Below are 11789 nucleotides of genomic sequence, written 5' to 3'. Positions count from 1 at the left end.
AAAGAAAGTCCTGCAGGTAGAGCTCAGTCACCAGCCCTCTCCCGATCATGATGCCTGGATGTTGCCACCCTGCATGGATGAAACTCTGTAAACTGCACTCTTCCCGGTTTATGACAGTGAGTGAACAGGTAAGTTCAGCAGGGACACGGATGAAGTCTGCAGACTGGACACCAGCATAGAGCCTGTTACTAACTGCTTACATGCTGGGTTTAAAAAAAAAAAATTCTGGTGATCTAGAGGCTGCCATGTGCTCCAAAAAAGGTATAAAGTTGAATCTTTTCATTTGTAATTATTGCATTGTAAGGATCGCTGTGGTTAAATTTAAAAGTTCAGCTGTGGGATTTAGGAGCGTCTTTTGGCAGAAATTGTAAATAATATTCATAGATATATTTTCACTAGTTTATAACCACCCCAAAATAAAAATGGTTGTGTTTTTGTTACCTTAAAGTGAGGCGTTTATACCTACATGTGAGGTGGGTCCTCTTCTAAAGATTCTGCCACTTTGTGTCTACAGTGTCCCAGAAAGGACAAACCAAACACTGGCTGTAACGCTTTCATGAATCGTGGTCACTACAGATGACAGCTTCTTAATAAGCCATTGTCTTGTATGAAGCATTGGCTTTGACGCTATAGCTCTGTGTAAGCAGTGGACCCTGGTGCATCACACCACACACTGCCCCCACTGTTCTGTTGTTGTAAGTGCAACACAAATCTCTCAAAACCAAGATGTAGTGCATGAAATGTTCTGCAGTGAAAAAATATCTTACCAATCATTCATTAGAAGGAGACCCTTGCAGGTAGATAAAATTTGGTATCATCTAAATAGTAATACTGTTAAAATTCCCAAGTATTGATTTTATGTTAGGAGGAAATTATGATTGATCATCTGTCAATTAAACTGGACACCATGCATCCATGGATATATTTCAACTATACAATCAATACTATTACAACTGTGTTGCTCTTGTAAATCTTTCTTCTGCAGTGACTTTTTAGTTTCTAATCAATTGATTTTTGTTAATAGGATGCAACTTTTAGTTTTTGTAGCAAAAACAATATTTTGACAAGGAGTTGAAAAAGAGGGAAGAGGCTGAAGAGTCAGGAGCAAGGTTTCTTTTGCATTGATTGCATTGAACACTTTTAGAATAGGTTTTAATAAGATAAGATAAGATAATTGTTTATTAGTCCCACAGTGGGGAGATTTGCAGTGTTACAGAAGCAATGAGGTACATATGTGAACATGCAAGCTTATCGGCATTAAAAGTGTATTTTTATTGTTTAAAGAATAACTGTTTTTTTTTTTCATGCCCACCCAAGTGGACATGCAAAAAACAACTTTAAAAAACATTTTTTCCCTAAGTTTTTTATAACTGCAGAGGAATTTAAAAAAAGATCAGAAACAAAATCTTGTCTGAGGTAGTTATAATTCATGCATGAAAATAGTCCCATTCATGTTTTTGCGTCGGCCACCACAGTTCTCCTACACACTTGGCACACAGGAGAAGTTTTAGTTGCCTGTGAATCCTACACACTGGAACTTTAAATCATTACTTAAGGTGAAATATATTACTGAAGCCCCGACTGGGGTCCAAGCTGTCACCACAAACTGTGTCGACAGCGACATGAGTTCCATTCAAGATTAAAACTGTCAAACGGTTGTCAGACAATGACACCAAGGCTCAATCCAAGATTTTTGTTACAAACATAAATCAGTAGTAAGTGCTTCGTTGAGCTTAATGTGTCTCTCCTGATACAGAACTTACTGCACAAAGGTTCCCCATGGACATGTCTGCAGCTGAGGGAGAATTGTGGGGGTCTGAACTTCCTGGGACATCACAAAAAAAAAAAACATCTCAGAAAAATAGTTAAGCATTTTACCAGGCGACTCTTCTGATGTCCATGCACTGTTATCTCTGTTAACCATTTGAAACCAGGCTGAAATTCTTTCAAAAACATGGGAAGACGGCAACAAAAACTAAAATTGGCCCACAATTTGTAAAAAAAAAAAAAAAAATCAAACAGATAAAAATGTCCTTAAAGAAGGTTAACATAAAATAAATATGTATTTTTGTGACATTTTAAATCTGTAATTGTTAGCCTTATAGTTTTCTTGACATTTTTCTCTATCTCTATATCTAATTTTCACCCCATCTTATTTTCAGATCATTTTCTTTGCATCTTTTATACATTTTTTGCAGTTTACTGGACATTTCTTGCCGAGTTGGTCATTGCGTTCTTCCCTGTGTATTTAAAAGAAATCATACCAATTTTCTCAGGTTTCAGAGGTTTAAATGTTTTGAGCAGCATCTGAATGCAGCACAAAGCTGATGACACTCCAGGTGTTAAAGGGTTAAAGGAAAACTTATAACACTGGACCTTCCAGGAGTCTCAGGTCAAATGAGCACAGTCTCCAGGTGAGGACAGCAAACTGAAGGAGCTGTATACTTTTCCTGTAGCTTAATTCACGTGACGTGGAGGACGGACTGGTGGAGGGAGGAGCTAAGGGGGAGGTGATGTGAGGGTGAGAGGGTGAGGGACTTTATATGGGTGTGATGGTTGGGAGGCAGCCAGATTGGCACACAGTGAAAGTCTTATTGTTGCATTTTGGTAACAACAACTGAGTTGTTTTCTGCTCATCCATCCTGTCTCACTTAAGGAGCTGTTACATACAGAGGCAGAGCACTTTTATTTAATAAATAATCCTGCACGAGTTTTGAGGGTCCTGTGACTGTCCAGCTGCGGGTCCACAGAAACGTCACAGTCTTCATCCCACTGACAGCAGCTCTGGGACAAAGTCCCTGCATCAAGCTGCTTGCAGCCCGAGAGAGCATCAAATATTCATAGATGTCGATCTCACCTTCAGTGTGGTTTAAGTCTGGCGAAGGCCCTCTGCATCGTATGCAGTGAATTTGATGCTGGCAGGCAGCTGAGTTATGATGTTTGCATTGCACATCAGCTGGGTGAACACGTTGCTGTCCCTCATGAGTCCAGGATAAAACGGATTCCTTTGTGTCGTAGGAGATGAACTACTGCGAGTGCTGCTGCCTCGCCTTGATAAGCTGAGTAACCGTTGGAACAGAGATTTCCTGAGGAGGATGTAGATCCAGGGGTCGAGGATGGGGTTAACAGAGGCTATCCGGATGGCAGCCAGATCAGCACTGGGGTCATTTCGCAGCATGACGCTGTTAGCAAACACACGGATCTTAAGGAGAAAAAGAAAACATACAAAAAAGTTAATATGGCTCAGATCTTCATCCTGTAAATAGGAGTATAAAAAATGCTGTAATGTCTACAAATATATACAGGGTCATGGTCTCTTTTTCATAATTTTCCAGGTTTCCCAACACAAATCAAGGTTATCACTATTTATATTCTTATAAAAAGTGAGCAAGAACACTCAATCACTTGTTACCAATGTGTTTGACTGATGTGTTTTTAATTCAGAATACCACCTAAATTAAATTAAGACTCCCAATACATAATTCCCATGACCTAGGAAAGTTCAATAAATATTTGTGAACATGAGCTACTCTGTCTTAAAATTAAGTCTCAAACTTGTCATGACATCAACAACGTTTTTGGATTTTAGAGAGTTTATCTTGTGTGGTTAGAGTTAATAGAATTTATAGTATAAAATGACTTGGTAAACTATAAATACCTCAATCATTACAACAGTGAGAAAATATCAGATGAGTGGTGAACCTGCATTTACTGACTGTACTCACATTATTGTGTTACTTGTAAAGGTTTTTCTCCCATTTAATGCCAGTTATAATACTATTCCATTTTGTTTATCTGACAGATTTGGTTACTAGTTCCTCTGCAGATAAACATTTGTCTTACAAAAACATGTATGCCAGCTTCAACATTAAAATTTTGTTTACACAATAATTCATAAGTAACAGTAATTAAACAGTCATACTTTTATATTTAAGTGCATTTTATTGTACTTTCACATGTTCTGAATGAATGAGTTTTACTTTTTTTGAGTGTTTTACACTGCTACTTCTGGATACTTTTTCAATCACCAATTCAACATACAGTTAAGACATCCAAGAACATAACAAAGCTACATGTAAACTCTGTGTTTTCCCCTTTTGTTTTCGTTAGAAGGTGAAAAAATAAAGAGAAATTTCAGATTTTGTTGCTCCATACATTTGCATAGACAATATGGATGCATAATCCTTAACTATTTACTGCTAAAGTACAGTTCCACACAGACTCACCACCAACGGAGCCGAACAGGCCAGCACCACCGCGGAGGTCATCACCAGCACCGCAATCATCTGCGTCTCTGCGGCCGAGGACAGAGCCCTCCACCTCTCCCGGACGCTGCCTCTGGTGACGGGCCGCTGCACGATCCTCTGCCGCATCAGCAGCAGCGCTCCGCACACCGCCAGGTTCAGCACGATGGTGCCCAGGATGAGCAACAGGCTGACCGCGCCGTACAGGACGGAGTACGCGGCGGCCACAGAGTTTTGCGTCCCCCATTCGATGAAGCACCAGGTGCCGGACGACTGTAGCTCACTCCTCGCCATGCCCATCATCGGGAGGCAGCAGAAGAAGATGTGACTGATGTAAATGAAGAAAAGGAACTTTTGCGCAAAGCGTCGGTCCACTCCCCATCGCTGGTAGGTGTACGGGCAGCATATAGCCAGGTACCGCTCCGCTGCCATGGCGCATATGATGCTCAGTCCTGTTAACCCGAAAAACAGCAACAAAAATGCGTGAAACTCGCAGACGTGACGATGACCCTTAAGCACGTTTTGGTCCAGGTAGTTGGCTATGGTGAGCGGACTGGCCAGGCAGGTGCCCAGCAGGTCTGTCACCGCCAGACCGCACACCAGCGTGTAGAAGGCTGAAGATTTCCTCTCCTGTCGTGAAACTGAAAGGACGATTATTGCAGTCAAATTCCCAATGGCGCCTCCAGCAAACATAAAAATCGGTAAAGCGATTGCTGTTTCAAGCCTGGTCGCTTTTGAGTGCTGAACCAGCGTCTCGTTAATGGGTACATTTCCGTGCGTAAAGTTTGGGCTCTCCATCGCCAGATACACCCAGAGGCTGGAGTTTGTTGGCGATATTTCCTTTGGTCTGTTGTGGATTTGGGAGTGCATTTCCCTTTTAACCCCCTGTAGCAGAAAATAAGGAGTCAGCAGGGGTATTTTCTTTGGTAGTCTCATCCCCTTTGCTTTCCAGTAATCCAGATACAGTTAGCCAAAGGTCGTTGCGCACAGCTGTGAACTTAGAGGCGGGCTGTTTCTAATATAGTGAAACACCCAGCAGACTGACGGGATGTATGGATGGATGGGGTCTCGCTCTGAGCGATATACAAACAGATTTGTTTTTCTTTCTCCACTGCATGTCTCATGTTTGCGTCATCACAGCCCTGCGTAATAGTTGCGACAGCCCGTCAGGAGGTCAGCTTGACTGGCGGGTGACGAAAGATAGACCGATCATATACTGTACAGAGACAGTAGACTTTTCTCACCCAATTAGACGTGACTCATATTTGGATGCAAAAACTTATAAATGCAACAGTTTGATGTACTGGTATCAGAAAGCTTTGACTCTGGATGTAATAAGAAATTGGCCTAATCGTGTCAAAAGGAACAACATAGCCAAATTATGCTTTCATCGTGCCTAAAAGTTAAAGTTTTGAGCTGTTATCATTTTTCCCTGTCATGTTTAAACATTTCCACCTTTTATACAAGGGATTGTTTACCCAAATTCCAAATTAAAAAAATATCCAGTCATACAAATTGTTTGTGCTGTATTTACTAGATTTAAAATATGGTCTCTAAGTTTTTGCTCCAATAAAGTAGTGCTAAATTACAAGGTACAAGGTAGATTTATTTGTCATTTTTCTTAAATGTCGTTAAAGGAAAAATTAAATTAAAGTTGACCCTAAATCCTGCTGAGATGAGCTAAGGAGTCTCACAGCCTGGGGAAAGAAGCTGCTCTGTAGTCTGGTGGTTCGGCAGCGGATACTTCTGTATCTTTTTCCAGATGGCAGCAGGGTGAACGGACTCTGGCTGGAGTAGCTGCTGTCTTTCAGCATCTTTTGGGCTCTGTGCAGACACCTCACTTCACTGAGGTCACTGATGCCCTGCAGATGGGAACCAGTGATGTTCTAGGCAGTTTTATTCACCCGCTGTAGCGCCTTACTGTCCTGGGCCGTGCACGAACCATGCCAGTTGGTGATGTTTCCAGTCAGTATGCCCTCTGTTGCTCCTCTGTAGAAGTTAACCAGGATCTTGCTCTGGAATTTAGCCTTCCTACGTTTCCGTAGGAAGCAGAGCCTTTTCTGTGCTTTTTTTACCTGGGTGGTGATGTGTGATGACCAAGATAGGTTCTCAGTGATGGTAATTCCAAGGAACTTATATCTGTTCACCTGCTCCACCTCAGCTCCGTTGATGTAGACAGGGGTGTGTGTCTTTACCTCCTTCTTACTAAAATCAACAATCAGCTCCTTGGTTTTACTGATGTTGAGCAGTAGGTTGTTCTCTGTGCACAACTCTGCAAGATTGTTGATTTCCTCCGAGTATGAACTCTCATCGTTGTTTGTAACACAGCCAATGATGGTGGTGTCGTCTGCATACTTCAAAACAGAGTTCTCCTGATGTGTGGGAGTGCAGTCATGGGTGTACAGTGTGAACAGGAGGGGGCTGAGCACACAGCCCTGGGGGGCTCCAGTGTTGAGCACTAATGTAGAGGAGGTGTGACTGCCAATTCAAACTCTGTGGGGTCTGCATGTGAGGAAGTCCAGTATCCAGTTGCAGAATGGTAGTAGTAGTAGTTTCATTACAGCTTTGCAAAATTACGTTTTAGAAAATCTCTCTCCAGAAAATTTCCTCCTTACAATAGAAAATTGCTAAATCTCACTTGTGAGCACTTTTCATGTCTACCTATGACATAATACCTTTTACAGTGTCTTCTGTGGGTTATTTAAAGTAAAGGAGACACTACGTTTAAACATTATATATGTATATAATATTTAGAGTGTGGGTATGTATGTGTGTGTGTGTGTGTGTGTGTGTGTATATGATTTTGTAATTTGGGCCTTTAATGACCCTCCTCTGGCATCCTTTCAATATGTTGATCTTGTTTTTGTATTCATAATGTGAGTGGGTTTTTTCATCATTTTTATGAGTTATGAGCATTTAAAACATTTTATTAGGGTTTTTTTGTAGATTTTTGTGGGTTTTTTTTACTCAAATTTCACTCCAGTGTAATTTACTCACAGCAGTTTACTTACACGTCTTTACCTCTTGCTGCTGAGTTGTGCTGTTGTGTTTTAAAGCTTGTGACCTGCCATTATTTGCAATGATGCACAAAACTTAATTGAAGCTGCAAACTTCTCCAATAAATCACGATTAGTTTGAAGCTCTGCATAATAATTGTATACAAACCAAGACCTCAGACTCAACAGTCATGCTCTGCTAGCTCCTGCATTGTGTCCGCAAATTTACTGTATATTTAAAACAGACCTGAGACAAACTAACCGTTCAGCCATTTTTAAGAACCACATCCATCAAATTGAGCATGTGCTTTGAAAGTGGGATAAGTTAATCAAATCAAGAATAAAATATTTTGAAACCTGTGCCCTTGGCTGATGGAATCACGTCATCTGAGGCAGAGGGATTTCTGTGACCGGAAAAGCCATGCTCATATTTTCTCTGTAGCATTTCCAAATTAATTCTGTCTGTGTGGTGTGGGGGATTGGGAATGTGGTCACAGTGTCAGCACTTACACCCCCTACTGAGATGACAGCAGATGATAAACTTAAAAACTTCCACTAACAATGAGTTAGGTCTGCATCACTCCTTTGATTTTAGGCTCTTTCCAGGAACCTTTTTTGTGCTAATTTCAAAGACTCTTATTTATGTCTTCAACACTTGAAGAAACTATCTGACAAAGAATATTTATAACAAGTGGAAAGGTTCTTATGAGCTGGCCAAAGGTTTGGTGAAAAAGCTGCAGAATGTTTGATTAAACACATAAATATATGGTTGGAAAATTATGTTCCAGCTTTGTCCCAAACAGGGATGACTGTAAATGGTGAAGAACAACAGAGGGTTGATGGACATTGAGAACACACACGAGCCGTCAGTGCACTTAGCCTGCTCTGACTCTCCAGCCATCGCACATTCATTACAGCGTGACTTATGTTTACAGTGAGGAGCAGCATTGAGGGTGTCTGTCTCCCGCCGACCTTAAAAGACAAAACACAACACCTCTCTGAGAGGTAAACCACCGCTGCTCATCCCTGCTGCAGACAAAAGGGAGCTGGCAGACTCTTAAAAAAACAAACCACTTAAGTGATGCCAGGGCTCGGAAACTCCAATGCCGACTGGAATGTCCCTCAGTTCATAGTGAATCATGGGATGTACCAGCCATCCCTGCACAGTTTATAGTTTTCTTTAATGTCAGAAAGGTAATTCATTTCTTGCAAATGCACTTAAAATGCATTATCTCCGTCTGTGGTCACTGCAGTAGACTGGGGCTATAAAAGTGTACGCAGAATTTAGTGTCTGACTAACACAGAACATGTCACAAGATACCCATAAAAGGTCATTATAAATATTTTATTTTTGTCTTTAAACTTACCTGTACACTCATCTTAACACATGAATCATCATGTAAAGCCACACAAATGGAAAACATGCTTTTGCCCACTATTTTAGAAAACAAGAACTGCAAAAGTATTGATATCATTTTTATTTGATCAGACTTTTTCTATTGTGAAAATCTTATTACATATTCCCTGTTAAATACTGAGTCATAGTGGTTATTTCAGCAGCTCTAAATACAGATGTTAATGTAGCCAAATATGTAATGAGGTTGGACTGCAGTGTATCACTCGAGATAATCAATATGCCTAATTATTTTCAGTATCGCTCAGTCGTTTGGTGTTCAAAATGTCAGAAGACAGTGACAAATGCCCAGTGGGGGAAAGTCACTAAGTACATTTACTTAACATTTTCAGGTTCAGCGTCGAGGTAGGCTATTTGCATTTTGCTTGAGACGTTTTATACGTCAGGCCAGAGGCATTATGTTTTCTGGTTGTCTGTGTGTACTTCCATGCTTCCAGCCCGTTGTTATGAACACGATATTGTAAGAACACCATGACGGAATTTCTTGAAATTTAGCAAAAACATTTATTTGGACTCAAGGATGAAGTTATTTGATTTTGGAGGTTGAAGGTCAAAGGTCAAAGTCACAGTGGCCTTATAAAAAATGTTTTGCCATAACTCAAGAATTTATGTGCTCAAATTTAACACAGATGTCTGATAGGATATAATGATGAAGTTCTGACATTTTATATCCAAGAAGTCAAAGTTCAGTGATATAATGTTCTGCAAAAACACTTTTCCAGTCATTACTCAGTGTCATAAGTCAGGAACAGAGGGGGAGACATTTGGTCAGATACTGAATTGCGACACAAATCTTTGGTGCCCACATTCGACCTGTGCTGATTGTGTAAATCTTCTGTGTGTGAAACAACCATGTTTTCACAGACATGGATGTAAACTATAAGTGCAACTTGACTGGTGCACAGAGACATACAACAGTATGGTGGTATTTCTAGATATTTCATACTACTTTAATAAAAATGACACAGTGATATAATCATGTAAAGCTGACAAACATTTGCTTTTGATACTTTGACTGTATTTTTCTGCTAATACCTTTTTACTTTTATTTACAGGTCCAGTGTAAGGGATTCAGTGACATCTCCCTGTGAAGTTGCAGAATTGAAACTTCTCTCCATGTGCCAAGCGTGCAAGAGAACTACGATGGCTGGCAAGAAAACACAAATGGGCTTATTTAGAGCCGGTGTTTGATTTGGTCGTTCCAGGCTACTGTAGGGCAATATGGCGGACTCTGTGGAAGAGGACCTGGTCTGTGAGTAGATAAAAATGGCTCATACTAAGATAACACAAACATAACATTCTTATTTTCAGGTGATTATAAACTAATTAAAACATCGTTATGAATATTACATTTGATTTCTGCCACTAGATGTCTCTAAATCATACACACTGGACCTTTAAGATCTATTTCAAATTCTCTTCAAATTACCTTTTTAAAAACAACAACAGTCTAAAACTCAAAACCATCCAAAGGCCATGGTCAGAATTCAGCACTGTATTTGTCACCATATTGCGTGTGTCCTCTGTCCTTCCATTTGAGCATGTCCAGATGAATTAAAAGTGATGAAAAATAAAGAAAAGCAGTAAATCCTCACCTGTGAAATGTATTGTTTTGGATAAATTACATAAACAACATTTTATACATTTTAAAAATTCATAAATTTAAAATCAAGCCAGTAGAGCTGCAGGAATAAGCTTTAAAACCCGAAAACAACTTGGCATTTTTGCATTCCCAGTTTCCTTGTCTCTACGATGATGGGTTTGTTGAATGTGTTTTTTGTTAGAGGCTTGAAATAAAGTCTGTGGTTAAGATTTTCACCTTTTGTTCTTAGACATATAATACATCAGTAAACACCCCACTTGTGGATTTTTAAGCTTCTAAGTGTCTTTAAAAATGTGGTTTGTAAAAAGTGGATAATGAAACAATGGAGGTTGTTTGGGACATTAAACGTCCAATGAAAAATGCTATAAGCTTTTTGGCAAGGAAACCAGGGCAATGCTAACTTCTGGGCTGACTGATAACGAAACAAACAAACAAAAAAAAAAACACCTTGGCAAATAGAGTGTCACTGGCTTTCCATGGAACTTGACTCTTGCTAAGAAAGTCTCAGAGGGCACTCATTTACTTGCCAAAATAAACATAAATCCTGCAGCACAATAATACTTGGAGCCCCTTTTTAAAATGAAGGAAGTCAGTGATTAGTTCTGTAGAATGCCTCCATTTCTTTTGCCAAAACTTGTACAACCCCGCTTTTGAGAAATGTTGCCGCTCTGCCTTTTACCAAGATCCTCCTCCTCTTTGTTTTCTAATCCATCGTATAAAAAAATAGTCTAACTTACAACAGCCCAACATATTTCTTCATTAGTTGCAGAATCAGGTGTTTCCTTGTGTTTGATGAAAGCATTCCTGTACAATAATCTCTGTTTTCACATTTGTTTGAAGGTTATGACCGCAGCACAACTACGATTGTATTCTTGTATAAAGAGAATAAGATAAGAATATGAGCAGCTGCTAAATCCACCACAAACAGTAAATTTAATGCACCTCAACCTGTTTCTGTGTGTTGCAGGCACACTGCCTCTCACTGAAATAATTCATAGTGTATGTCACATTCCTGCATGTATGGAAAATGTAGTGACGCAGTTTATGGTTAAGATATTCAAGCAATAGCATCCTTGTTTGCTTTTTTGGTAATCCGTCTGCCGCCAGGGAATGGCACTCTGACTTTAAAAACATGCTGCTGATGGGATTCATATGTGAAGAACAGAAAGGTGGTAATCTGTGAATGCAATCGCCATGAGTAAAAAGCTAATGTAAGGCCATGAACAAACTACATTACTGTTGCGTTGCCACCACTACAAGGCTGTAAATCCATGTTCACGTGGCTTGGCTTGATGACGTTCTATTTTCTCCCTTAGCCACTTATTAGCAATCGTCTTTTTAAGACACATAAAACATTCAAAAATCACCAGTGTGGTATTTACTGACATATTGTATGTCGCAGAACAAAATGTGAAAGTCCCCAGCTTTTGTTAACCATGGACCTTATTTAGAAATCTAACCAAAAACCTGTTACTTTTAGACAAGGGAACCAGAGGTGCTAAAAACCTAACTTTAGGCCAGGTTTTTAGACC

The 11789-nt window shown here is 39.9% G+C and overlaps 1 protein-coding gene across 1 annotated transcript; it reads right to left on the bottom strand.

Moving 5' to 3' along the window:
- Window positions 1–2869: 2869 nt before the first annotated feature.
- Window positions 2870–5114, bottom strand: LOC121963277 (prostaglandin E2 receptor EP4 subtype-like). Its single transcript, XM_042513590.1, has 2 exons — window positions 4227–5114; window positions 2870–3202 (listed from the first exon to the last, which is right to left on the bottom strand). Exons 1-2 carry the CDS (start codon window positions 5112–5114, stop codon window positions 2870–2872), a joined length of 1221 nt encoding a protein of 406 aa, XP_042369524.1.
- Window positions 5115–11789: the final 6675 nt, after the last annotated feature.

The sequence above is a fragment of the Plectropomus leopardus genome, chromosome 3, assembly GCF_008729295.1.
Source record: "Plectropomus leopardus isolate mb chromosome 3, YSFRI_Pleo_2.0, whole genome shotgun sequence".
Classification (NCBI taxonomy): domain Eukaryota; kingdom Metazoa; phylum Chordata; class Actinopteri; order Perciformes; family Serranidae; genus Plectropomus; species Plectropomus leopardus.
This window is presented reverse-complemented; position numbering and strand designations above follow the sequence as displayed.

Coding starts and splice junctions, on each gene's coding strand:
- LOC121963277 (XM_042513590.1), bottom strand. CDS start 5,114: ATGCACTCCCAAATCCACAACAGACCAAAGGAAATATCGCCAACAAAC. Junction 3,203..4,226: donor CCTGTTCGGCTCCGTTGGTG/GTGAGTCTGTGT, acceptor TTTCTCCTTAAG/ATCCGTGTGTTTGCTAACAG.